A 24,770-nucleotide genomic window follows, 5' to 3' on the forward strand; every position below is an offset into this window, starting at 1 on the left:
TACTCCAAAAGCTCTAGAAGACTTGGGAACTGCCTGCTGGGCAAATGCTGCTCTTCCTGTGCAACAGTATTACTGCTACAGACAGCAAGGGCTTTTGAGCTGCCTCACCTCAGCATGAAGGGGCACGCTAATGCAGGACTCGCCCTTTGGGATGAAATGGCTCAACTCCACCAGTTTTCAGAGCAGGCAGCAAAGCTGTAATTTTTTTTAATGTTTTGGGGAAGAGGAGTATGGCAAGTACTGAAGTGGTTATTTATTTTGAAGAAGCTACTCGATTTACTTCTGTTTGCAATAATATTTACATTTTTAACATGCACTGAAGATGCCTGGAGCTCTAGGGAGATGCTTTTTCAGTACAGGGTTGGTATAAATTCAGGCAGTTATGTGTGATGCTCTTTTAGTCACATAGTTCTCTCCAAATCGCAGCTGGAGAGAGTTCTGTGAACAAGCTAAAAGCTGTTTGCAAGTTCAGAGTCGGATGCCACGGCTAGACGTTACGCTGAAAACAAAGTGAAATAAATACCTGCTATATTCTGCTCCTCTGAAAAGATTGAGGGGGTTTCTCCACACTTTGCACTCTGCAAAACGAAAGAAAGCATGATTTCAAGTTTGAACCAGAGCTCCGTCATTTACGTAGGGGAGCTATGCGACTTCACTTATGTGAATTCTTTGATCACTTTCTGGTGGCCTTGGCTTGTGCAAACTCAGAAGTTTTCGGCATTCCTGGCAAACAAAAGCATTTGGAGGAAGGATTAAACACTGTTCCAGTTAGTTTTATGCAATGTTCAAGTTGTATAATTTTGCAGCCTGCAAAAATCTGTTATTAAAGGGACAGCTCAACAGTACATTCCAGTACATTTTTCTGCATTAAAGACATCAAGTTATTGACTTAAAGACTCTTTCTACATCATTTTAATTCTACACTGTGCTCCACTTATACTTCCTGAATAAGTGCATCATTTGCTTAATTGCAAAACACAATGCTAGTCCCTTTCTTTGTTCCTTACATTGTAACAGATTCTAGTTACCTGCATGTTGATTAAGGGCAGAAACTGCTTAGGTACACCGCATTGCTTCAGCCTTACAATCTACTTGGCACATTGCTGTATTCTGGATAGCTGCGTACCAACCCTAACCCTTTGCTTTGTAAGTCACTGCACTCAAAGTGCTCCTTGCTAGAAGCTTTGAAAATGATGGAAGCTAGTCAGTGCCACAGTAGCCATTTCCCCTCATTTCCACAGCTTCCAAAGCAGCCCTGACAGGGACTTTTAGGATCCTTCCAAATGAGAAGAGTTATTCAATTTACCAGGCAGCTAAACCCATGTAGAAGACTAGGGGATCTCACCCATCTCAGGGCTGCTATTACCACACCACTGTCAGCCCTGTGTCCTTAACCAGGATTGGCTGTTTACATTCAGTTTGGATAAGCACATACTCAGGGTAAGTGCAAAGCTCTTTCCAGTCCTGAGGCTATGCACTTAAACGGACTGCCACCTACAACATAAAGAAGTCCTTTCTTTTAGGAGTGCTAATGGATGTGGCCGTATTCACAGAACATCTCTGAATTTCACTCCAGTGATTTCCATCGCTGCCTCCCTCTCGTGTTGAGACTTCCCTTGTGATTGCCTGGAAAGAAAGACCATCTTTCTCCAGTTGTTCCTATGGTCACTAGTGTGAAGCCAAAAGCGTTCAGATAAAAACCAGCCATCGTGAACAGGCACTCCTGCATGCAAGGGAGACTGCAGGGACACGCTGACAATCACCTGACAAGTTCTGCCTGTTTGTCTCGTTTTCCCCATTGCTGGCTGGGAAGCTCGGCGTGGGAGGACTGTTCTCCACTCCTCCAATGAGCGGCCTCAGATGACTCACTGACACCTGCTCGATGAAAGAGGTGCCGTACTTCCGGAAGTACCACCATTCAAAACCCTGTAAGGGGAAAGACAGGAACACTGAACACAGCTGTTCCACTAGACAACAGGTTTCCCATACACACGCCAGAGACTAAACAGACCTCCGAGCCACAAAGACTGCCCCCCTTCGCACACGATGAAAGACAGCATTTCTCTACATACAAATGAACAGGATCTTTATCTCCTTTCACCAAACAAGATACGCATGAGTCTCCCACATGGAACATGCAAGGAAAAAAATAACCTGAAGACATCTGTCCTTTTTGAGCCAGACACTAGTTCATACTGCCTCCCCAAGATGGACACATTTCTCAAACACTTCCAGCGGGCAGGGAGGCAGGGCATTTGGATCCTGCAGCACGTAGCCAAAGAAAGCTTACTGTAGGACAAGCACTAGCCTGGTCTCAGGCTGTAAAATGCACTTTTAAAACGCAGTTTTTAAACTCTCCCTTTTGTCTTTCCTGTCAGATGCTGCATCAGTGTTGCCTGCAGTGCCAGGGAAGGAAGTTTTCCTATGCCTGTAATTTAGTTCAGTTACCAGAAGTTTAAGGTCAAGAGCATTATTTTGTTTCTCTCTCCTCCTTTAGGCCTGCGAAGGAATTTATGTCCCGCAAACCCCAGGCGCTGGAGTAGACAACTACCTTTGACTATTCCATCTGGGTATTTCCATCAGCATGAAGAAATGAGCCATATCCAGACCCGTGGCGCCCCTATTGTGAAATCTTACCAGCACTTATGAATTTTAATGGTCAACAAAATTGACTTTCATTAAATAAGGGATTTTTTTTCCTGGATCTAAATCATGTACAGCAGCTACAGAAAACCATCTCCCTTTTCTCACGCAGCCTTTCCCGAATCCCCCAAACAACATTTTTCCTGAAGCTGTGGTAAACAAAGTTCCCTTCACATACAAGTTATTATTTTTTTTTTAAACAAAACGAAAAACAAAAAACACACATTAGCCACCAAAAGTGACCATAAAAAAGCCCAGCATTTGCACATGCCAGTAACTGGGTTTAGTAGCTGGGGGAGACAGTGCGCTGGAAGACCCCAACCCTGCAGGTAGGTCTCTGCCCACAAAGCTCTGACAGGAAGATCACCACCAAAGATTTAAGAAGGCTGAGCATCTTCCAGTGCTTATCAAGAGCAATGTCTCTTGCAACCCTAGGTCTATCCATTTCCCCCCCACCAGCCTCTCTGCTTCAGTTGCTTATTAGCAAATGCCATACTGGTGGAGTGCTAGATAAGCCTTCACACTGCACGACAGTCTATTTGTCTAGAAAATGGGTACAGCAGGGCAAGCTTTTCACTTCCCTGAAGTGATGGAGTGCCAAGAGCAGCCAGAACAGAACCAGTACATATCAGCTGAAAGGATCTGTAATGCACACTACCCACTGGGGAAGGGACTGAGCTTTCCCCCCCTCTATAATAAAGCAAATGGCCTGAACAACAGAGGCTGAAATGAGCACAGGACCCAGAAAACATGACATGAAGGCTGTTATGGAAGCCACAGTACTGCCCGCTGCACATGTACATGACTCTGGGGTCTTCCAAGATACATTCCCGTATCAGTGGATACGGTACCAACCAGTTAATGCAATACCAAGCATTGTATTCTGGTCTATCATGACAGGCACACACATGTAACATTTATTACTGTGCCCAAGACCAAGTTATAATCCTATGACACGATCATGCTATTAAACATACGGGCAAAGGAACAAAGTCAAGGCTGCTGCGGGAATCTGAGCTCTGACCTGCCTGGTTTAGGAGAGATTTTAGGAGATGTAAAATTTCAATTTTCTCTTAACAAGGAGGGCTTTAAACTTTTGCTGTTGATTTGCATAGTTTCCTTATGTATCCTCAAAGCAGGCTTAAATTCTAAGGGAAAAATGGATCCAGGAGGAGTTACTTTTCCGAGACTATCCTCTTCACCTTCCCGAAGTGGAAAATCTGATAAAGAGGCATTTAAAATATGTGTCAGACATTGTTGAGGTTGGTTGGGTTTTTTTGTTTTGTGTTGTTTTTTAACAGTACAAAGGCACCACCTAGAGTCTGACCAGAGAACAGGACAGTTTATGATGTCCTCACCTTAACATGAGGTGTGCAAAGGCTCTAATGAAAAAAGGAAGCTACTTACAAGTATCAGTCCGGATATAAGAGATGAAGTCACTGTAAGTGCAACGTAGAATTTGGGGGTCAAAGTGCTTAAGAACACAGTCACTGTTAAGAGGAAAGAACAGAAAAGTCACTAGGCAGAACTGGAAAACTCCAAACGATGTTTGAAAGCAACATAAATAACCATATATAGCATATTACGTACATGCACACAATATACATATGTATAAACACACACGTCACTTGGGTTTTGAAAGGACTTTGGTGACTTCACAGATAGAAGAGCACAGCAAGCTGAAAGACAAGAACTAAGATAGCTAACAGAGGACGCTGCCCCAAAATACAGCTAGCATTTCAGCTGTCGTTTCACAGCCTGGTGAGGTCCAATAATTACAACACTTCAAGAAATCTTTAGAAGTTAGAAGTCTAGCACTCCAGCTATGGCACGGAAGGCTTTCAGAAGCTGCACAGTTACTGAATGAGAAATGGCCTTTAGAAAGACCACACACATTTAATTCCAAAACAGTCAGTACTACTCTGATGCAAGTTTCTACTAAGTCTCAACAAGTTTGCTAATGAAAAAAGGAACATGGTCTTGTCCAGCACGCCATCAGCCACTGGGAACTAACAGTAAGGGCAACTGGATCCCACATCCAAAAACCACTGCAACAAAGAGCATGCCAAAAGTGAATGTGTTTAGGTCACATAGTGCAGTCACTGATTTACACCCCCTGCCTTTATTTACCCATTTCCAGTGCAACAGAAGAGCGGTCCTCTGTGCTTCTATGCTGTCTTTCAGACTGCTACTCAGGAGCAAACATACTTTTCTAAACCCTAATCCAGTCCTGCAGGGAAGCTGCAACTGGGAGAAAGCTAGAGGCAGACAGCTCCACTAAGGGGAGACCTGTGTCACACCCACCACCTGTTTAGCACTGGGACTCAACAACTACCGTCAGGCTGCATTTGAAGCTGCAGGTTGAAAATAGCCTTGAGAAAATCTGATTTAAATAGCCAACAGCTGGGATTGGCAAGAAGGGTCACTTTACCTTCAAAAAAAACAAGGGGAGAAATACACCTGAAGGAAAAGAGACAAGTCTCAATTGTTGATAAAAGAGATAAGGTTGGAAAAAGACTAAGAAAAAAAATGCTATTCTAGACACTGGTGCTGTTATAGTAACAGCATAGCTCTTCCAGCTCCAATCAACTCTTGTATTCAGCTTCTGATCAAAACGCTGAAGCATCAGTTCCTCACCATCAGCTAATGTTTTAAAAGCAAGGAAACAAGTCCCTGAAAAGAGAAATTGTCTGCTGCGTTGCAAACAGGCAGAACTGCAGCAGCACAAACTCCAGCATCTCAAATAAAGAGGCAACAGTCCTGGGAGGAGCTTATTTGACTTTCACTGGAAAGTCACACACCTGCATCAGAGTTCATAGTGGCAAAAGATGTCCTGCAAAAATAACAGCTCTTTCACACCTCTGAAGAGACACTGTCCTCTGGGCTAAAAACCCAACCGCGTTGTCTACTGTGGAAGTGACCTCTCTGAGAGGAGGCAGAACAGGGAACGCTAAGCAGCAGGCCCAGGTGCTAATTAATGAACCCCTGTCCCATTAAAGAGGGGAAGGAGAGGCAGCTGATGACAATAAACCTGAAGCCTCACGAGCTCAGCCACAAGCACGGCCATCCAGGGTCCCTTCAATTTTTAATGACACTTGTGACTACTGCAAAGTCACGAAACCCTTGTCCTTTGCTAGACCTTCACCTAGAAAACTCCTGCATCGTCCCTTTTTCGCTGCACCGTTCTAAACGCTAATCGGGATGGGTGTCGTGCTTCCTACACCTCAGAGACTCCTACATGCTTCGGAAACAACCTATCGAGGCAATTTTAAACGTGTCTGCAGGCAATAAAGCAGACTAGGAGCATGGTGGTGGGGTGCCGTACAGCATTTAGTTTTTCCAATAACCCCCAGTACCAGGTGACACCCCAAGCCAAGCTGAAACCACGGGTGCTGGGAAGCCAGCACACTCAGCCTGTACGTGGTTGTGGCCAATGACGTTATGTACAGATTCACAAAGACAATCTACCGTGGCTCAAATAAACCCGAAAGCAGGCCTGGGGGACGTTTCCAGTTCCACGCGCAATATGGACACGCGGCAGAGACAGATCTGCCCCCCCAATACGTGCAGGATCGGTGGGGTGAGCTCGAAAGCAGCCGGCAGTAAGTCCATACACACGTGCCACCCCGTAACCGCAGGAGGCCCTTTGAACGGTGAGACGTGTGGTTTCAGAAACACGTGGGGTGACTATCAGAGAGAACTGTGTGGCTGTCGTCTATAGATATGAAACCGTTACGCCCTCTATTTTTCTCTTAAAATAAAGGGCTCAGAGGTGTCGGGTTTTGTATCAACAGAGCAGAAGAAAACCAGAATGTCCTTTAGGATGGCCACCCTGGAAACGCAGCAAATCCCTCTTTTTGGGGGGCTGCCCCAGCCTCTCCTAAGATCCAAGGGAACCACCTGCCTGGCACGCTCATCGTGATATTTCGTACGTGTTTTTGGAAACCAGCACGGGACAAAGCAGGACCCCGTGAACGCTGCCAAGCCTGGCATTCGAGGGGCCTGTCCCCAAAACCTCGTCTCGGCCCTGCATGAAGAGCGAACCCCGGTCCTTTGCGCGGGCCGCCCCTGCGAGTGCACGGCACCCATGCGGGGAGGAGGGGGACGCGGGTGCCCCCATGCCAGCTCTCTGGGAGGCGTCGGGGCCCTGCCCCGCTCCCCCCCTCCTGGGGGCCCACAGCCCTCACCGGCCGCCAGCCTGTCCCGCAGCGCGTAGAGCAGCGCGGGGGCGGCCAGCAGCGCCAGCCCCGCCGCCCCCCGCCGCAGCCGCCGCCGACACCGCGCCTCCCCGCCGCCGACACCGCCGCTCTCCGCCATGGCCCAGCCGGGAACCCTGGGAGAGGGAGAGAGAGAGGGAGAGGGCGGGGGCACGGCAGCCGGAGCCAGCCGCAGCCCGGCCAGCGCCTCCATAGGCAGCGCCGCAATCAGCGCGAGCCCCGCCGGCTGCACGTGGCCGCCTCGCACCGCGCCGGCACGAGCCCCCGGGCAGCACTCCTCTCCCTGCACACACGTGCGGGCTGCACCCTGCCCCCAGCAGCCCCCGCCCCAGCTGCTTCATCCCAGAGCAAGCTGTCCCCACCCCGTCCAAACACCTCCAGGCATGGGGAGTCACCCCCTCTCTGGGGGCTTTACTACCCTCCTCATCTCCCAGCTCAGCTTCCCCTGCTGCAGCTGGAGCCCATTGCCCCTGTGCTGCAGCACTGCACAAAAGGGAGGGATACACCCTTCCCCTTGAGAGGCGCACTTAGTGTAACCCCTGCTCCAAGCAGGACCAGCCCCAGCGACTTCATCTTAGGCAAAACTGCGTCCACCCCTGTTTTAAACACCCCCAAGGGGAGCTTTACAACCCTCCTGCTGAGAAACTGGTTCCTCATCTCCCAGCTCAGCTTCCCCTGCTGCAGCTGGAGCCCATTGCCCCTGTGATGCAGCACTGCACAAAAGGGAGGGTTGCATCCTGCCCCAGGGGAGTCCCACCCCTGAGCCAAGCAGGACCAGCCCCAGCTACATCACCCCAGACAAAGCTGCGTCCACCCCGGTTTTCAACACCTGCAAGGGTGGAGATTTACCCCCTGCCTGGGGACCTTTACGGCCCTCCTGCTGGGGACGTGGTTCCTTATGTCTAAGCTCAGCTTCCCCCGCTGCAGCCGGAGCCCGTGGCCCCGCGTGCTGCCGTCTGCCCCATGGAGAGCAGTCACATCATCACACAAAAATGAGGGTTGGATCCTTCTCCTTGGGAGTCGCACGCAGTCCCACCCCTGCTGCAGGCAGAGCCGGCCCCAGCTACGTCGTCCCACACAAAGCCGTGTCTACCCGGGTGGTAAACCCCTCCAGGGATGGAGACTCACCACCGCTCTGGGGGGCCTGTCCCGTGCTTCACCACCTCGGAGCGAGGGAGTTTTCCCTAATATCCAACCTCAACCTCCCTTGCTGCAACGTGAGCCCGTTGCTCCTTGTGCGGTCGTCCGTCCCCACCGAGGCCAGGGCAGCTCCATCCTCCTGCTATCTAGTCCCCTCAGTCTTCCCTTCTGCAGTCTGAACACGCCCATTCCCCTCGGCCTGTCCTCAGCACCCGCAGCGGTCGCAAGCGCCACGAGCAAGCGGCGCTGGGCCGGCGGCACCCACCCTGGGCAGGGCCTGGGCCTGTGCTGCACCGCTCGGGGGGGGCGCGTGGCCCCGTGGGTTTGCTGCCGTCCCCCTGCCCGGGTCGGGAGCAGAGCCCAGTCACGGCTGCGCCCGACAGTGCCTGGGGCTGTCGCTTTGCCCACTCTGCAGAGGGCACTGGCCGGCCTGAGAGGCGCCCCTGGGCCCCGCCTGGCAGGTCCGGCCCTCGCTGCACGTTACATTCATGGCACGGTTGGTGAAGGAATAACTGCCGCCTTGTCCTTCTCCCAAGAGAGAGGCTAGCAATAGGGCAGCCAGGCTGCGTCTGGTTCCATGCGGGCGGGGGCAGCGCGTTTACATGGGCTACTACTTCGGAGCCATACAAGCACACTTAGCTCCCCTCAGCTGCCCACCCCCAAGATGGCGGGGGCGGCTTCCTCGCGCCTCAGCAATGCCCTTCACCAAGATGGCGCCTCACATTCCACTTCCCCCACACATACAGCTGCCCACTCCCAAAATGGCGGCGGCGGCTTCCTTGCTCCTCAGCAATGCCCTCCACCAAAATGGCGCCTCACATGCCCTTCCCCCACACAGCTGCCCACTCCCAAGATGGCGAGGGCAGCTTCACCAAGGTGGGGAGAGTATCCGGTTCCGGCAACGCTGCGGTTCCCGGCGTGCTCGGCGCGGCGGCGGCCGTGGAGTCAAGATGGCGGACTTGGAGGATCGGGTGTCGGATGAGGAGAAGGTAGGGCGGTCTCGGGGGTTTCCCTCTTGCGCCCGCATCGCTAGTGGCGGGGGCTTGTCGCGGGGCCGGGCCCCTCTCCGCTCCTGTGGCACCAGCTCCCCAAAAAATAGATATAAAACCAACGAAGGAATCAATCCAGTGCCTCGGCCGGGAGCACGAGCAGCCTCAGGCAGCGCTAGAAGCGGCCCCGAGACTAGGTTTGACCCGTTGTCAACACCACTGGTCTTTCATTTCAGCAAGCAGCGCGCTACAAACACCAGCCCCTGCCCAGGTGCGGCGGACGGGGTCTCTGGCTTCATGCTGGGGACGTCCCCCCAAACCCAACGCAAGAGGCGAGCACTTTTCTTGGTCTGCAAGCTTGTTTCTTCGTCCCCAGCCGAGCAAAGACCCCGCCAGCCGCACCTGGGCTTGGTGCACGGCTCCCTGGCTGGATGGATCACACACTGCCACAGTCCCACTGACGCGAAAGGCAAGCGAGCGACGCAAGGGGAGGCCTCTAGCCTGTTTCGGCCTCGCTTCCAGCTCTCCTGGATATCCCGGCCGAACCGTTGGCAAGCCAAAGAGCCCCTCCTGCATTTCAGATGTGAAATGCAGCGTCTGGCCTGGTCCCAGCTCTGCAGTCGGGTGCGAGGCTCCCCCGCTTGCTGCCGCAATGAAAGATGGGTTGAAATCTCGCCCCTTTTCAAACCAGCTCAAAGCCCTTCAGCTCGCCGGAGGGTGCTCCCGATGGTCCCGCGTCGAGCCCCTTGAGGTCCCTTTCAGCCCTCACCTTGTCCGATTATTTGGTTTGTTTCCTGTCGCTCTTACCAGGGCCCTGAGTTGTATGTATTTGTTTAGTCCTTCGTTCGTTTATTTTAAAAACGCCCTGGGATTGTTTTCGTCAATGGGAGGAACAAGTGGTTGCACAGGAGAAACATCAACGCTCGAGTAGCCCTAGAGGGTTGTCTGTCTCACGCAAACAGATAGGGGGAAGAAATCTCTGTTTTAAATAAATAATCGAGCATTACTTCTACTGGTAAAATAAAAATAGCTTTTGGGGGAGGAGGGGTTGCGTCTTAAATGAGGCTTTTTAAGTCACGATTCTTTCTAAACTCATTAGCGTCACTAGACAAGGAAAGGATGGTTTGCTCTGCTGTTCCTCAGTGGCTTTACTGTACAGGCAATATTACAGATGAGAAGACTGGCAACTAATAGAAGTAAATGTCAGAGATGCTTTCAGGTCTTGTGTTGCGTGGATTTGATTTTGCCAAGCCAGCAGAAAGAAGCAGCCGCAGTCTTCTGCTTTCACTCCGTTTCCTCATCGGGCCGTTCTTTTTTTAAACCTAGCTTAACAGCTGATTCGGTAGGTTTGCCTAGCATACCTAGGCCCCAACTCTGCGTTTCGCTGCATGCAAGTTTACCTCTGAAGGTCCGTAACTATCTCTTCCAGTGATGTTTCTGAGTCACTGATAATCAGTGACTTAAATGTAGGCAGACAGCAACCTCTAGTCCAGCACCTGTTCACTTCATTAATGCAGAATTAAGTCAGTAGTGGGATATAGTGGTATGATTTAACCAGATTGTTTTGAAACATGATTACCTACTTTTTTTAATGAAGACTACAATATAAAATGTTGATAATGAAGTAGAACGGACAGAATTTGGTCGCTGTGGCATAAAATAGATACCAGTAGTGGGTTATTTTACAGCAGAAGCAAAATCCTCTTCAAAATAATGACTTGGAATGCACAAAAGGATCTGTCATTGAAACTGGTCTTTGGGCTGAAACGCCCTAGATTTCATTACGAGTCAGTAGTGCGGGGGGGGGGGGGACACTTGAATTATTAAAAAAAACAGAAGTGATGTAGCCCGTTTCCTCACTGCTGTGGTTTGGTTTCAGCCTGAGTTAGAGTGGGGGGCCTGGATTCTAACACATGGCCTCAGCAAAACAACCAGGCCTAGGTTATTGCATCTCCAAACTCGGGTTGCCATTGGAGGGGATAAAGGCTAAATTAGTTTCTTACCTTGAATAAGCACTGCTCTGGCTGTTGTGAACTATTTCTACACAAACACTGTTTGCAGCTGCCATTTTGCCTGCTTAAACTAGCAAGTGGTTAGCTTCCCTACTAGATGCTTTCCCCATTTCAGAAAAAGGAAGTGCATTTCTGCCACAACCCTGCAGAGGCACTTGAAATGGTAATGATGAGGCAGGAAGTAGGTCAGGTCCTGTTTTCTTAGTTCTGCAGACATGCGTGCTGCCAGGGTGCCAGCACCCAAAGGCAAAGGTACTCTAGAATGACAGTAGTTTGACAGCTTGGTATGCAGGGCTACTTTGCTGTGTATGAGGGGGGCTTCCTTCACATTGAGCTGGATGATAGCTGTATTTAGTGGTTTAAGGTAACCATTTAGTGGTTTAAGGTAACCAAGTCTCATACCCTGGAAGGAGCAAGAGGGTAGGGAAATTATACTTAACAAAAATAGCCCGTTCCCCTAGCTCATTGCTGCTGGTTTTCAGATATGGACATGGCACTTCCTGCCTTGCACATATAATTTCACCTGTCTTGCTAAAGTAGCAGAAGGTGGTGGCACATGGGCGTATGTAGGAGTGGCCTTTTATAATTCCCTGAAACATCTGAGTCTCAGCCTTGATCTTTTAGGAAGCAACCTTTTGTACACAGAGCAGATTGAAAGAAGGTTGGATATATTAAAAAAGAAAAGAAAGTTGGAGAGAGAAAGTTACAAGTATAATGGTATTTCTTTAGCAAGGCACCTTTCACAATCCACATAATGGCCATATAATTTTCCTTGTTGCACATCACTATATAAATATGCATGTGGCTTAGTTATTGTCATGGCAGCTCTCCTGTTGGGAACTTCCCCATCAGAATGGATCTGGGTGTCTTTTAAGTGAAGCTGTCTGTACTCAGAGGACAGTATCTGCAGTAGGGCCCTGAACATTTCCAGAGAGACATGCCTCTGCATGTGCTTACACTTGCACTTTCTAAGAAAAGCACATGCTTGGAAGAGATCCTCAGCCATCTAGGGTAGGACATGCAGTAAAGTCTAAAGGCACAACCATGAAGCAGCAGCATGCCTTCTCTTACTGTTTCAGTAGTCTGAGTCGCAGGCTGCTAGATGACACCGCTTGTCACACGTTCTTAGACAGTTTATGAAATCAGACTGTTTAAGTAGGATCAGTAGTTTAAGTAGGGGAATTTATTAAACAATGGAAAAGGCTATGTTTTAGTAATGCCAGAAGTCTATCCTTCTGTGACTGCAAAGGAAAAGGAGATGAAGGTCGGGAAGTTGGGCAAGCGTTCTACCCCTGTGCAAGGGCCTCCGTTATTTCTTTCTGGCTTTGCTTTCAGGAGTTGCATGCTCACTTGTGTAAATGATATTGAGCATTAACCAAAACAAAAATATACATTTTTAAAAACATTTTTTTTAAATAACCTGTTTTCCTGCCATTTGTGAGAGATTAGTATTGTGGTGAGGCTCAGACCAGCTAAGGTAGAGGCATTGTTGGTAAAATGGAAGCAGCAGCAAGAAAGCACAGCAGCACATCCAGCTGTTAATCTCCCCTCTCCTGAGTTGTTCTTCAAACCTTAATACACAGACTAGGAAATACTGGTTTGTATCCCACTAGAAACTGGGAAAAGGTTTCTGAACAGAGTTGGCTGCTACCCCCAGTCATGAAGCTCAAGTTAATTTAATGATTATTTGTACTCCCTTTGCTGCTCAAGGTAGTCTTTACAAGGCAAAATTTAAAAATAATACTTATTGTATTCATTGTCTTGGCCAATCAAGCTACAAAGTTTTATCTGGTAAGAGCCTTAACTTCTACTGGTGATAAAGTTGGAAACAACTTGTAAACTGTGGAAGGCATGATGCATTTGATACCATCTTTAAATTCGGCAGCACTCTTTTGTTGGTTGGATGTGTGCCTCCAGAGACCTGTCCAGGAACATTATATTCTCCCAGGTATTCAAAAGTCAGGAATTAGCAAACCTGTTGTTTAGAAGGAAGACACATAGGCCTTACTGGCACTGCCATATGGGTTGTAATGCAACATGCTGATGTTAGTACACCTCAGCACACACTGGCATTTTCATTACCCCCTAAGAGGGAAAAGGGCCTGCCTTCCCACCTTCGGAGTTCAGGCAGGCTCAGATACCGTTTTCCCCACAATGAGCTCTCTCTCATCTTTATTATAGTACTCGCGATTCCAAATGCCTTAACTCTCTCACTACATTGTGCAAGTTCATGATGGGGCTACAGTACACCTTCCAGTAAAACGCACAGTCCCAGACAAATGGAGGAATAACGTACCACAAAATGGCACCAGCAAGTCCCTGTATGGACACATGCCAGAAATGCTGCCACATTCTCCATGGAATAGTCTTCAGTTCTTTCCTTAACCAGAGACTCCAGACTGACAGTAATTCCAAACAGGAGAGTAACATGGCATTAATAATAATAAACCATGATGTCCAGTAGTGAATCCCTAGCCAACTCCATGCAAACTCAGCAACTAATTGATAGGCTAGTATGAGCTTGAAAAGAAGCTTTCTCCATTGTCCCCAAGTAGGAGGTCTAAGGTGTGAAAGTTTCTTGCCTGTTCCCATTTTGTGCCTCTGTTGTACAGGGCACACGGTATGAATGAAAGGCAGAAAGCTTTCTGTGTAATCAAAGTAGTAGATATACAGTATTCCCAGCCTTGGAGAGGCATTCAGTGCATGCAGCAGAAATAGCATTGGCTTAGGTTTTGCAGCTTTGAATTCCCAGAGGTCTTTTGGCAGCTTTTGCTTTGGCTTCAGTAATTTGAGATTCTCCAGCTGTAACAGAAAGGTTTCTTTGTGGCTACTGTTCTCTGGACTGTAGTTCCTGCTCCCTAGACTGCAAGGAGCCTTCAGATGAGCAAGAGGATCCAGTTCAGGTTGTTTATTGCTGATCCAGAGATAAACATGCAAAGTGAATGTCACAGTAGCTAAACAAGCCAAAAACCCAAAGGGAAGTGCCCAGCCTCTTTGCCAGCTGACTCTCTGATCCTTTCCCCGTTTGTGAAAGTCTTTGAGACCATGGCCTGTATCGCCGATTTGCTGAATCGAGCCTCTTTTTACAACAGTCTTGGGAAACACCATTGCAGTCACTTGCTTGGGTGGAACACTGGCCACTGGAGGCTCTTCCCATTTCTTTCTGCGTTGCGGACAACAGCTTGCATTGGAGTTCACCCACAGTGCAGCCAGGCATTGCTGGCCGATGCTGTGTCCGCAGTTCAGCTTGGTGGGATGGACCTGTCTTGCACAACACCCGGGGCAACCACCAGCAGAAATCTGGAGGTTGGTTATGGAAGCAGAGTCTCCTTTGGCTGACTTCTTGGTTTCATTTTGTATGTTTCCATTGGCCTCTGTCTCTTCGCTGTGTATTTTGACATCTCTTTCCATTAGCTCGGGTCACCCAACTTCCCTTTTAAAGCCCATCAAACTTAACTAATTCAATTTAAAGTATCCAGGGTTATTTCTTTATGCTCATTTCTAGCTTCATGGTACTCAAAATAATGGATCGGAGAGGGAGAGGTTATTTGTCTGGCTTGTAGAAGGGATCTCCTCACAGCCTTGGCATGTTGCTGTTTTCCTGGTGGTCACTAGTGTCTCCTCCTCCCACCAGTCATCAGGAACAAATGAGTTGCATCATAAGCAACCACTGAATCTCACAATATACTCTAGAAACTCCCTAGCTACAGCTATTCAGTGGGCTGTAATACCCTGCATCTACCGACAGCTCCCCTTAAACCAGGAACTTACTTAATCTTTACATGAGCCGACTTCAGCCTCCAGGTATCGAAAGCAACGACACAGTCTGTGTTCTGCTAGGTCACAAAAAGATAGCCAATAATGGGTGTGTGGGTGCCCAAGTTGGGTAGTTCAGCAGCCAAGCTGCAGTTTGTGATTCAGAAAAGTTGTTTCCAAATCGAGGGCTGTGTTTGCAGAAGTTATCCCGGATACCAGGTGCCCAGAGTGAAGTCATGGGTGCTGAGCACCCGCTTCTCCCATGGACACTCTTTGGAACTCAAGATTGGAATGGGCCTCTTGGGCCATGGAGTCCAGCCACTTGCTTACATGCAGCCATTTACCTAAAGACCCGTAAAGACTTGCCTACTTCAGACCCTCTCACGAAGCTTTAAGGTACCGATCGGAGACAACCTACGACAGTACAGATACAAGCAGGGATGGTACAGGCACTGCGCATACCCTGTCGCTGCAGCGACAGAGAAGCTCTTACTTAGTTTATACATGCTCAGAGGATCCTAGCAAGGCAGTTTCTGCCAGCCTAAGCTGGGGGAGCTGATAGCTCTTAGCTGCTTTAAGAAATCAGGCCCCAAATTTCAGTCCAGCAGTTGAAGCCCTGACAACTAATGGATGCTTTGCAAACCTATTTAAATTTCTCCGTAAATATAGTATTGCTGAGAACTAGGAGGCCCAGTCCAGCTAGCAAACTGTGGTGAATTATGATGGTATACACTGCAGATTGTATTAACCCAAAAGTCTGATGTTTATTGAGTTCTGTCCACTAATGACTACATTCTGTTTTACTGTAGGTGCGTATTGCAGCAAAATTTATCACTCATGCACCCCCAGGAGAATTTAATGAAGTGTTTAATGGTGAGTAAATAGGAACAACTCAATGACTCATGGGTTTTCCATGTTTAAGTTGTTACCAAAAAAACCCCCAAGATATAGAAGGTGCCTCACAAAGCATAGCTGCAAGATGGCATTCTTTTTAAAGCCAGCATTGTCAAAATTTGCGATTTTGGAGTATGGACATGAAACACCTTAAAGAGGCCGGTTTCCAGAGACTGGGTATTCTGTTGTTGGCTACAAATGTCCAACTCGGGATCCTTAAAATTCTGGTCTATTAGGTGGATTGAAACACCTTGGGGCTGGTCCACACACACACACACACTAGCAGGCTACAAAGTCAGGTATACCTATCCTACAAGTGCTGGAGTCTGCCGTTAAGGCTTCTTTCAGCGTGGTATCATCTTCCAGAAGGGGATCGCCGGCTGGTCCTTCTGGCTGGACAGGTCTGGTCGAGTTGGAGATCGAGATCAAGAGGGCACCACTGAGGGTCACTTTTCACTGCCTTTCATCTGTCCCTGGCAGACTTGGGTGACTCCCCAGTTTTCAGGTTTGCCCAATCCAGGGGTCTTTGACCCTCGTGGGACTTCCCCCCCCCTCGGTGGCTACTGGACGGCATCTGTCAGCCCCAGGGGTTGTCCGCATGTACGTGCAGGTTTGGGAGTCCGTTGATGAATTTAGAATAGGGCTCTGGGAGCGGTTGATCTGGAGATACTCAGCCCAAAAGTTGGTCCCCTGCGTTGATTAACTCAGGCCAGGGCTTCTAGCTCTTGATCAGTGACATTTAGAGATTTCCCCTTTGTTACATTGTCTTCTATTGAGTTCTTCCTGTGGTTGATCTGCAGCTTCCAGGTGATAATTGCTGTCTGCTGCTACTGTGTTACACATTCAATCACTGATTCACTCCCTGTTTCAGGGGCCAGCCTGATACAGAGAAGGGCAGTTTGATTCCTGCCCTTGTTAACTTTGTTACAATGTATAATTTACTTATGAAACTAAACACATTCAGTTGAAAGGTGAGGAGTATAAAATATAAGCTACAAATGCCATGGCACACAAGTAGATAAAAATACCAAACTACAAGGGGAGATACAAAATGCACACGTACAAATTTTAAAACACAATTCCTTATCTTAAAGTGAGAGAGAGAGGAAGGAAGAAAAGGTAGAAAAAGAGAAACAAACATCCAAATGCAGGCAAGAGGAAAGGAGGGCTTTCTGCTACACTGCACTTCCTCAAAATTAGCCCCTTTACAAGCCACTCAGCCTGACCAAGAAAAATCATCTCTTAGATACTGGGTTTCACTCTTTTTTGATCTTTGATGGGTTTTATGCACCTCATTGGCTTTATTACAGTTTATTTTGTTAGCAGTTTTCAAGCTTAATCAAAATACTAAGGTAAAATCTTACATGCAGTATGGAACTATTGTGGCAAATATTAAAATGTTTTAAGCTTTTGCCAGAAGACTCTAAAGTGTAATTATATTCTAGAGTTTATATTACAAAAGCATGACACCTGGCTTTCTGTTTAAGCCATTCATTTTGGACCCCATTCTAACACGTTTTGGCTTCGGTGCTATTCAAAGAACTTTAGTAGAGGTGGAGTACTTGTCACTTGACTTTTCCTCTCCCATTATTGACAAGTGAATGAAGGAATAATTTTTTTATCTTAAATACCCATGGGTCAGAGGACAAGCAAAGAAAGCTATGCTTCCCAGAAGTGAATATTTCAGAAAGCTGTGAACATGCAAAGATGAAGTACACAGTGCAAAACCAGTGTAATTGTAGTCATTGCTGTTTGTATGACCCCCCAAAACCATCCCCTCCCTATAGCATGGTTACAGTGTTAAGTGAGTTTAATGATAATCACTACCCAGACAGCAAGAAGAGTTTAATGCCACTATGCAACCACATCCTGTGCTAGCAGAATACTTCTGACACCCAAGTTTCTGCCTTTGCACTATTACACAAGTGAGATAGAAGCAGAGACTCAAAGATTTGATAATCTATCCACTTTCATCTCTCTAGATGTGCGGTTACTGCTTAACAATGACAATCTTCTCAGGGAAGGGGCGGCACAGTAAGTATTGTTTGACAGCCACTTCACAATTAAACACTAACAAAGTGTACCCTTCTGTACACCGAGTCTAATGAGGAAACAGGACAAGTGATCACAGCTGCCTTTGTCATACTGTAATTCCCCCTTTCCAAAAAAAATGCAGCATCTAGAGGTTCCTTCTCAAAAGGCCTAGGCAGAATGACCTTTCACAGAAAAGAACTTAAGTAAATGTGGAAATCCAGCACCTACAGAATGTAACTTTTCAGAGGCCAGATAATTGATTAATGCTTGTAAACCATTCTAGAACTGGTACCAGTATCTAGTTCCAATTGTGAAAAATTTTAACTCGAGGAACTTGTGGTGACTCTTAGCCAAAGTTTGGTAAATGACCATCCTCAACTAATCGCTGCCAAAGTATCTTGTTTGATTGTTCAGTAACTTCAAAAGGAGCCTTCTGGTCCATATGGCAGGACCACAGGATTTGTGTTTGAACTACACAAAGCATCCATCAGCAAGTTTTTCTAAAACAGATCAGTTGGAAACATTAAAGTCAAATCATATCATGCTTCACTCACAACTGGCCATGTTAATTCCAGCTATTACCTGTCTGAACTGCCTTGACCTGTTCATCTTTCTCCAGGCAGTAGCTCTGCTACTAAACTTCCTGCATCCCTAATCTTCACTAACTAAACCTGGCATGAGAACTTGGCTTTTACAGTTACCTTAGAAAGCAGGTGGAGGGCCTCCTTTTGGTGCCAGCCTGGCATAAAAGCAGCACAGAAAGCCTTTCCTAGAGCATGTGTATAAAGTATCTGTGGTTGATATTTTCATGGGGAGTGAGAAAGCAGGCTCTGCCAGGAAGAAGGGATTTATACTTGACAGTGTCAGAAAAAATATGACTAGCAATATCACTATTAAAGCTTATCCTCCTTCTGTTGTTAACAGTGCATTTGCGCAGTACAACATGGATCAGTTCACTCCAGTGAAGATAGAGGGGTATGATGACCAGGTAAGAAAACACATTTGCTATGTGCTTTTGTATGCAGCAAATTTGAAAGCCACATGAAAGGGGTAAGGATGTGAGTAAGTGCCTTGCTTTCTTTTTATTTTCAGGTTTTGATTACAGAACACGGTGATCTGGGCAACGGTAGATTTTTAGACCCAAGGAACAAGCTTTCCTTTAAGTTTGATCATTTAAGAAAGGAAGCTAGTGATCCCCAGCCTGAGGACACAGAAGCAGCTTTAAAGTCTTGGAGAGATGCCTGTGACAACGCATTGAGGGCATACGTGAAAGACCATTACCCCAATGGCTTTTGTACTGTTAAGTATCCATCTTTTTTCACTGATGACTCTTTGCCCCTTGTCTGTTAGCACCATGCAGTGCTACAGAGCAGTGATATTTCAGCTCTTTAGTTTTCCTGTGTGTCTGGTCTTTGCTGTGAAGTAAAGGGTACACGTAGTCTGTCCAAAAGGGTACAGGTAGTCTGTTCGTGCATTTGGGCAGGATGTAACCAGCAGCAAGACATTTCCCAATAAGCCAAAGTTATTATGCGCAGCAGCCCTCGCTAGGGCTAAGTTGACTGGAAAAGCAGGCACCTTGTGTGTGTGTGTGTGTGTGTGTGTGTGTGTGTGTGTGTGTGTGTGTGTGTGTGTGTGTGTGTGTGTGTGTGTGTGTGTGTGTGTGTGTGTGTGTGTGTGTGTGTGTGTGTGTGTGTGTAAGGGGGGTAACTAACTGTTATGCACATGCTCTCTGGTTTGTGGGGTAGTAGGATCCTGAATTTCTACTAGCATTACTGAAAAAAAGCTTAAAGGTGTTCGACAGAGTTCTCGCCCTGTGCATTCTAGCACTTAACTTTAACTCTCTTTATGAATACAGGTTTATGGCAAAACTATAGATGGGCAGCAAACAGTTATTGCCTGTATTGAAAGCCACCAGTTTCAGCCCAAAAACTTTTGGTAAGATCATTGAAAAGATGTTTTCTTCGTGTACTCCCACTTTTCCCAGCCCTTTGAACCCAATCTCTTTGTCTCCCTGCTTACTTCAAAGCAGTAGACTAGGAATCAGACTCAGTTCTGCCCTCAACTTGCTAATTGCTTACCTCCCCATCAGGCAGAATAGAAGGCCTCAGGACAAGGCCCCTGTGTTGCTTTCAATCATTCATTTAAATAATGCTGTGAACCAGGTGGCAATAGCTCTCTTGGTCCCAGAGCGTACATGCATCATATTTCTGCATGCCAAAGCTTCCATCCTTGAACCACACTGCTTTAGTGGCACAAGATACCCAGCAAGGTATTTATTTCAGTGCAGGCCACAAAGCACTAGGAGCTCAGCAGACGGAGAACTATTCCTGATCTGGCTCTTCCATTTGTGGATGAAGCCGAGTACAAATAAACAGCTTCCCTGTGTGGTTTTCTGCAGGAATGGTCGTTGGAGGTCAGAATGGAAGTTTACCATCACTCCACCCACAGCTCAGGTTGCTGCAGTGCTGAAGATTCAGGTAAGTGCATTGCCAAACAGTAAATCACACCAAATCCATAGTTGCTTCAGATGTTCCCAGGGATTTGACTCCCAAATGAAAACTTAGGTGTATGCAAATACAGCACTTTCAAATTCAAAAACTGCAGAGACAGCTGAATTGTTTAATAGTCAGAAGCATAGTCTTGAGAACGGCTCCTTTAAGAATTAAACACTCAGTCTGGGCTGATGGCACAGTTTTGTATCATCAGATGATACATCAAGCTGTGTTTCACTCCTGACCCTGGCTAATAAGGGGTAGGGCTCATAAGCAGTCCTGTGAACACAGGAATTGCCTGCTCTCACTCCAGCTCTACCAAGGACTTCCTGTATTCGCATGGTCTCCGCTAAGAAGGAAGGCAGCCTTTGTTAGTCTCCACATGAAACTGTGGTAGCTCTCTCAGCATTACATTTGAGTTTTTCTTCTGTTCTTTGGATCTGTGTGTACCTTGCTTAACACAATAAAGCTCTGGTTTTGGATGGGGATCACACTATTAGTCATACCCTCCACATCTCTGTGCAGGTTCACTACTATGAAGATGGCAACGTGCAGCTGGTTAGTCATAAAGACATCCAGGACTCGGTACCGATTTCGGTGAGCATGCGGAGCTGGTAACTTGCCAGCAACCCTTTTGTCTCGTTTGATTAAGGACAGCTGTACTCTGACATGGCTCCACTCTTGGACCTCTAACTTTACACAGAAGGACTGTGTGATCAGACTACAGGCTGACCTGCCAGCGTGCATAGCATTACATGGGATATCCAGCTTTGCTCTTGCTTATGGAGAAGGACTGTGCCAAGAAGCACATCACAAAGACTAGAAAGGACACTGGGCTATTTGTCTTGTGCTCTCCCCCATGGGAGCAGAATGGTGTGTGCTGACTGCTTTCTGGGTAAAAGAAAGTTTGAACTAAAAATACAATGGTACGTTGATGAAAGGTCTAGCATTGCAGCACCAAGGCCAGACAATCATAGTAGCTACAGGGGCTGTAGACTCCTAAAAGATGTACTGAAGGGAAGATAACTAGCTTGGACATTAAACAAGTGGGAGCCAGTGAAGTAGCATCCCATCATCTATTGGGGAGAGAGCATCCGATTTTGCTCGCTAGAGGGCAGTCCTCCCTTTCCTTTTGGGAGGAACATGCCTCCTAACTAGTCTGCTTCCACTTCTAAGCCATGTGCTTCAACTCCTGCGCACATCAGCTGAGTCTGTTCCCAGTTGCTTATGCTCCTGGTATCTCCAGAAGAGAATTCTAGGAGACAGTCTATTTTGTCACTGTAATACTCAGTCTTTGAATCTAAAAATAATAATTCCTCCTCTGACTTTGCAGAATGATGTCCAAACAGCCAAGGAATTTATTAAAGTCATAGAACACGCGGAAAACGAGTACCAGGTAAGACTCTAGCAGATACCTGGCAGATTCCCTCCGTATTTTTTTTTTTAAATGCACCATTTCCAAATGGTCACAACACACAGCTTTACTCCATAGCTTGACCTCCCACTTATCCTTTGTGCCTTCACGCTTGTTTCTAGCTTTAATCCTCCAATGGCAATCAGCAGCAGGATGCCTTGGTATTGTAGAAGGGTGTTAACAAGGAGGCTGGAAGGACACCAACTCCAGTTCAGCATGAGGTGTCACAGGGCATTTCTGTGGGCATCCTCAGTCTTGAGGCCAGCAAGTGTTTGAGTCCTGGACTGAATGCCCCTCTCCACCTCCCGCTATGAAACACTGGAAGGAATCCCATGCTTCAGTCTTTGCTGCTGTATTTGTTCTGCCTCTCCTTCAGGCCTCTTCCAAAAGGCCATGTTCACCAAGTTCACTTGAGGAACAGGAGAAGAGGGTAGTAGACACCCTTTCTTCTATCCACAACACTCATTTTGCTTCCCTAGCCCATGGTAGTGTGCCTCCCCTTAGAAGGGACTGATAGCACTAAAGCTGCATAGCAGCCTAGTGGGTTTTTGAAGCACCGTACCACTGGTGAATTTGTAAGGCATTGACCTTCCATCCACTTGCTGTTGCAGACGGCGATCAGTGAAAACTACCAGACTATGTCAGACACCACATTCAAAGCCTTACGTCGGCAGCTCCCGGTCACTCGCACCAAGATCGACTGGAACAAAATCCTTAGCTACAAGATTGGCAAAGAAATGCAAAATGCTTAAGGCAAAATGGAGGAGATGTATGAAATGTTAGCGTGCAAAAAACAAACGTGGTCTTATGCCAAGTAGGCGGTTTCTAAACCAGTGCAGCATCTTGCTAGGGCTTTCAAAGTTAACAGGTTTTCTAGCCTCACAGAGAACTGTTGAACAAATAGCATTGTCTTTGTGTTTTATGTTCCCTGCCATATAAACTCCCTTCTCTGACTGCATTTACTGGTAGGTCTTTTGAATTAAGCCACATTAATAGTTCAGTGATGTAGCTCTGGTCTGGAGTCGTTGTAATTGTTCTGGTTGGAAAATTTCCTAGCCCTGAAAGCCCTTCTATAAAATGCAGGCAGAGGGTATTGGGAGCACTTCCTCTGCACCCTTACATGGTGCTCTTGTCAGTTTGTCCGCTCTGCCAACAGCTCATGGCACTATGCTGCGAGATGCAACAAACCACAAGACACAACACATCCTGCCACTAGCTCTGCAAAGCAGCAGGCCTCCAGATTTAGGGTGTAGTATTTGGAATAAATTTGCAAGCCCCCACACAGCAGTCCCAAGGAGGCCAACTCTTCTGGAGAAAGTGAGTTTGTTTTTTTTATCCAAAGACTTGAGCCACATTGTCGCTTCTTTCTTTTCTTGGACATATGGTGAACAGACATCTGCATTTTTACACAATGCTTCACCCAGGTCCAAGTTGGATCACTGCTGATCCATTTAGTCTGGACCAAGACTGATATTCCAGGTGAACATGCAGATGTCTAGGGAATCCCGGGTATGTTGCGCTTTGATGCTTTGTGGCAGGTTCCTAGAAGGCACCCCAGGCATATGAATGGCTGGCATGTACAATGGCTGTATCAAATAAAAGATCTGCACCTAAGTGAGAGACAGCCCACACTCCCTCCTCATCTCCTATTGTGGCCAGTTTTTGTTATACCTACAAGGAATGCTGGCATTCAGCTCAACTGCTTTTTAAAAACCCGTGCTAAATTATTCTGATTTTATAGAACCCGGAGTAACAGACTGCAGAGCAGCTTCCCTCAGGGGGAAACTCTCTCACATTGTAGACTCACTGCTAAATGAAAGGTTAGTCGATTCCCTTTGCTGTGTTTACACGTGATTGTCACTGGGCCTCTCCCAAGGTCTGATTTTTTTAAACTGGCTGGTGTCTTCCTATTTCCAAACATGCAACAAGAACCTTGTGGGGGGGAGGGGGTTGGGGCTGCTTGTGCATTAAACATTAGGTTCTGTTCAGTGGTATCACAAAGTTGCGTGTCTCATTCTTTGTGAGAAAGTTGTCAGAATAAAGATATATTTGTATTATTTGCCATTCAGAATATCCATTCATCCATCCCACCCGCATCCTGTGTCAACAAGCTCAGTAGAAATACACCAGTCTTTGTTCTAAAGCTACTTGCGTCTGTCCTTTATACGGTCTCTTCTGTTTGTTCCCAAGCAGAACACAGGCAGCTCCTACCAAAACCCTTTGCCCTGCGTCGGGTAACAGCAGCATTACTAGGGCTATACACAGAGCGCCTGACCCTTTTTCCACCCGCGTCACACACAACTGCAGTTCTGGAAACTCACATTCAGGAGGAACATACAACTAGCTCAGAGGACTGCAAGATGCCTCCTTTGTAACACAACTCATGGGGCTCCTCACACCTGTCTCCAATACCTTGACAGTGCCCCACTCTCACTAGGTCACAATTCAACCTCTCCTAGTTCCTGGCAGCCGACATGGTTCCATAGGTCTTGCCACAGCACACAAAACTTCATGTACCATTGTTCTAAGGTCTGCTGACAGACGCGCTGCAAGCTGGTTACCTTCCACCGTTTCCTATATATAAAGCTACATGCAACAATGCTTGCTCCTATTTGCACATTAAAGTGCTTCAGGACCAAACATTTGCCAAGGCATTCTGCAGGTCAGGATCACCGAGCTGTTGCCTCAGACAGGGACAGGTTACATTCAACTAGCTGAAAAAGGAAGCTTTGCATCTGAAAGTTTGTCACACTTCTTCCCCCACTGTACAGGAGTTCCCTAAAGACCCCGCACCCCTTGTGCACTCCTTGCACAGCTACAGCTATAACACTACAACCCCATGAGACAGACACGCAAAGGCCCATACAGCAAGCGAACACATTTTTGCGGGGAGAGGGTGGCAGGCACAGGGTGAAGAAAGGTTAACCAGGATAGAAACATTCGCCAGGCCTAAGACAACCTAGGAGCCACTGAGCCAAGTTGTGCCAGGGATTTGGGGCCCCGGGAGAAGGACCACAAAGCATTCCCAGAGACTCAGCACTGCATGCCTTCCCCGGCTGCTGCTTAGCACCATCCCAGATGGTGACCACCACCTTCTCTCCCTTTGGTTATCAAAATCAGTCATTTTGGGGCTGCTGTAGCAACATGCTTTGCATCCCATGCAAATGCCCTGGACTGTG

General features: G+C 47.3%; 3 protein-coding genes across 5 annotated transcripts in view; 1 reads left to right on the top strand and 2 right to left on the bottom strand.

Annotated features, from left to right (window-relative positions):
- The window catches only part of ST7L (suppression of tumorigenicity 7 like), a 36,523-nt gene extending 29,548 nt beyond the window's left edge, over positions 1-6,975 (bottom strand). For 2 of the 3 annotated variants that reach the window (XM_059717722.1, XM_019496947.2), the window contains exons 1-4: positions 6,831-6,975; positions 4,051-4,133; positions 1,764-1,926; positions 524-578 (exon numbers count right to left, since the gene is read on the bottom strand). In XM_059717722.1, coding sequence (XP_059573705.1) covers positions 524-578; positions 1,764-1,926; positions 4,051-4,133; positions 6,831-6,960 — 431 coding nt within the window. In that variant the 5' untranslated portion in view covers positions 6,961-6,975. Of the gene's footprint in view, positions 1-523; positions 579-1,763; positions 1,927-4,050; positions 4,134-4,773; positions 4,796-6,830 lie in introns of those variants that run through there. The other variant, XM_059717723.1, reaches the window with a different exon arrangement.
- A 1,921-nt stretch (positions 6,976-8,896) lies between these two features.
- CAPZA1 (capping actin protein of muscle Z-line subunit alpha 1) lies at positions 8,897-23,648 on the top strand. Its single transcript, XM_006267530.4, has 10 exons — positions 8,897-8,989; positions 15,567-15,630; positions 17,634-17,685; positions 18,610-18,673; positions 18,778-18,984; positions 19,541-19,620; positions 20,084-20,162; positions 20,703-20,774; positions 21,511-21,573; positions 22,203-23,648. Exons 1-10 carry the CDS (start codon positions 8,951-8,953, stop codon positions 22,341-22,343), a joined length of 861 nt encoding a protein of 286 aa, XP_006267592.1. The 5' UTR covers positions 8,897-8,950; the 3' UTR covers positions 22,344-23,648.
- Positions 13,083-14,640, bottom strand: LOC109285565 (bifunctional apoptosis regulator-like). Its single transcript, XM_019496949.2, has one exon. The coding sequence runs from the start codon at positions 14,410-14,412 to the stop codon at positions 13,177-13,179; it is 1,236 nt and encodes a 411-aa protein (XP_019352494.2). The 5' UTR covers positions 14,413-14,640; the 3' UTR covers positions 13,083-13,176.
- Positions 23,649-24,770: the final 1,122 nt, after the last annotated feature.

Source organism: Alligator mississippiensis, chromosome 14, assembly GCF_030867095.1.
Source record: "Alligator mississippiensis isolate rAllMis1 chromosome 14, rAllMis1, whole genome shotgun sequence".
In the NCBI taxonomy this organism is placed as follows: Eukaryota; Metazoa; Chordata; order Crocodylia; family Alligatoridae; genus Alligator; species Alligator mississippiensis.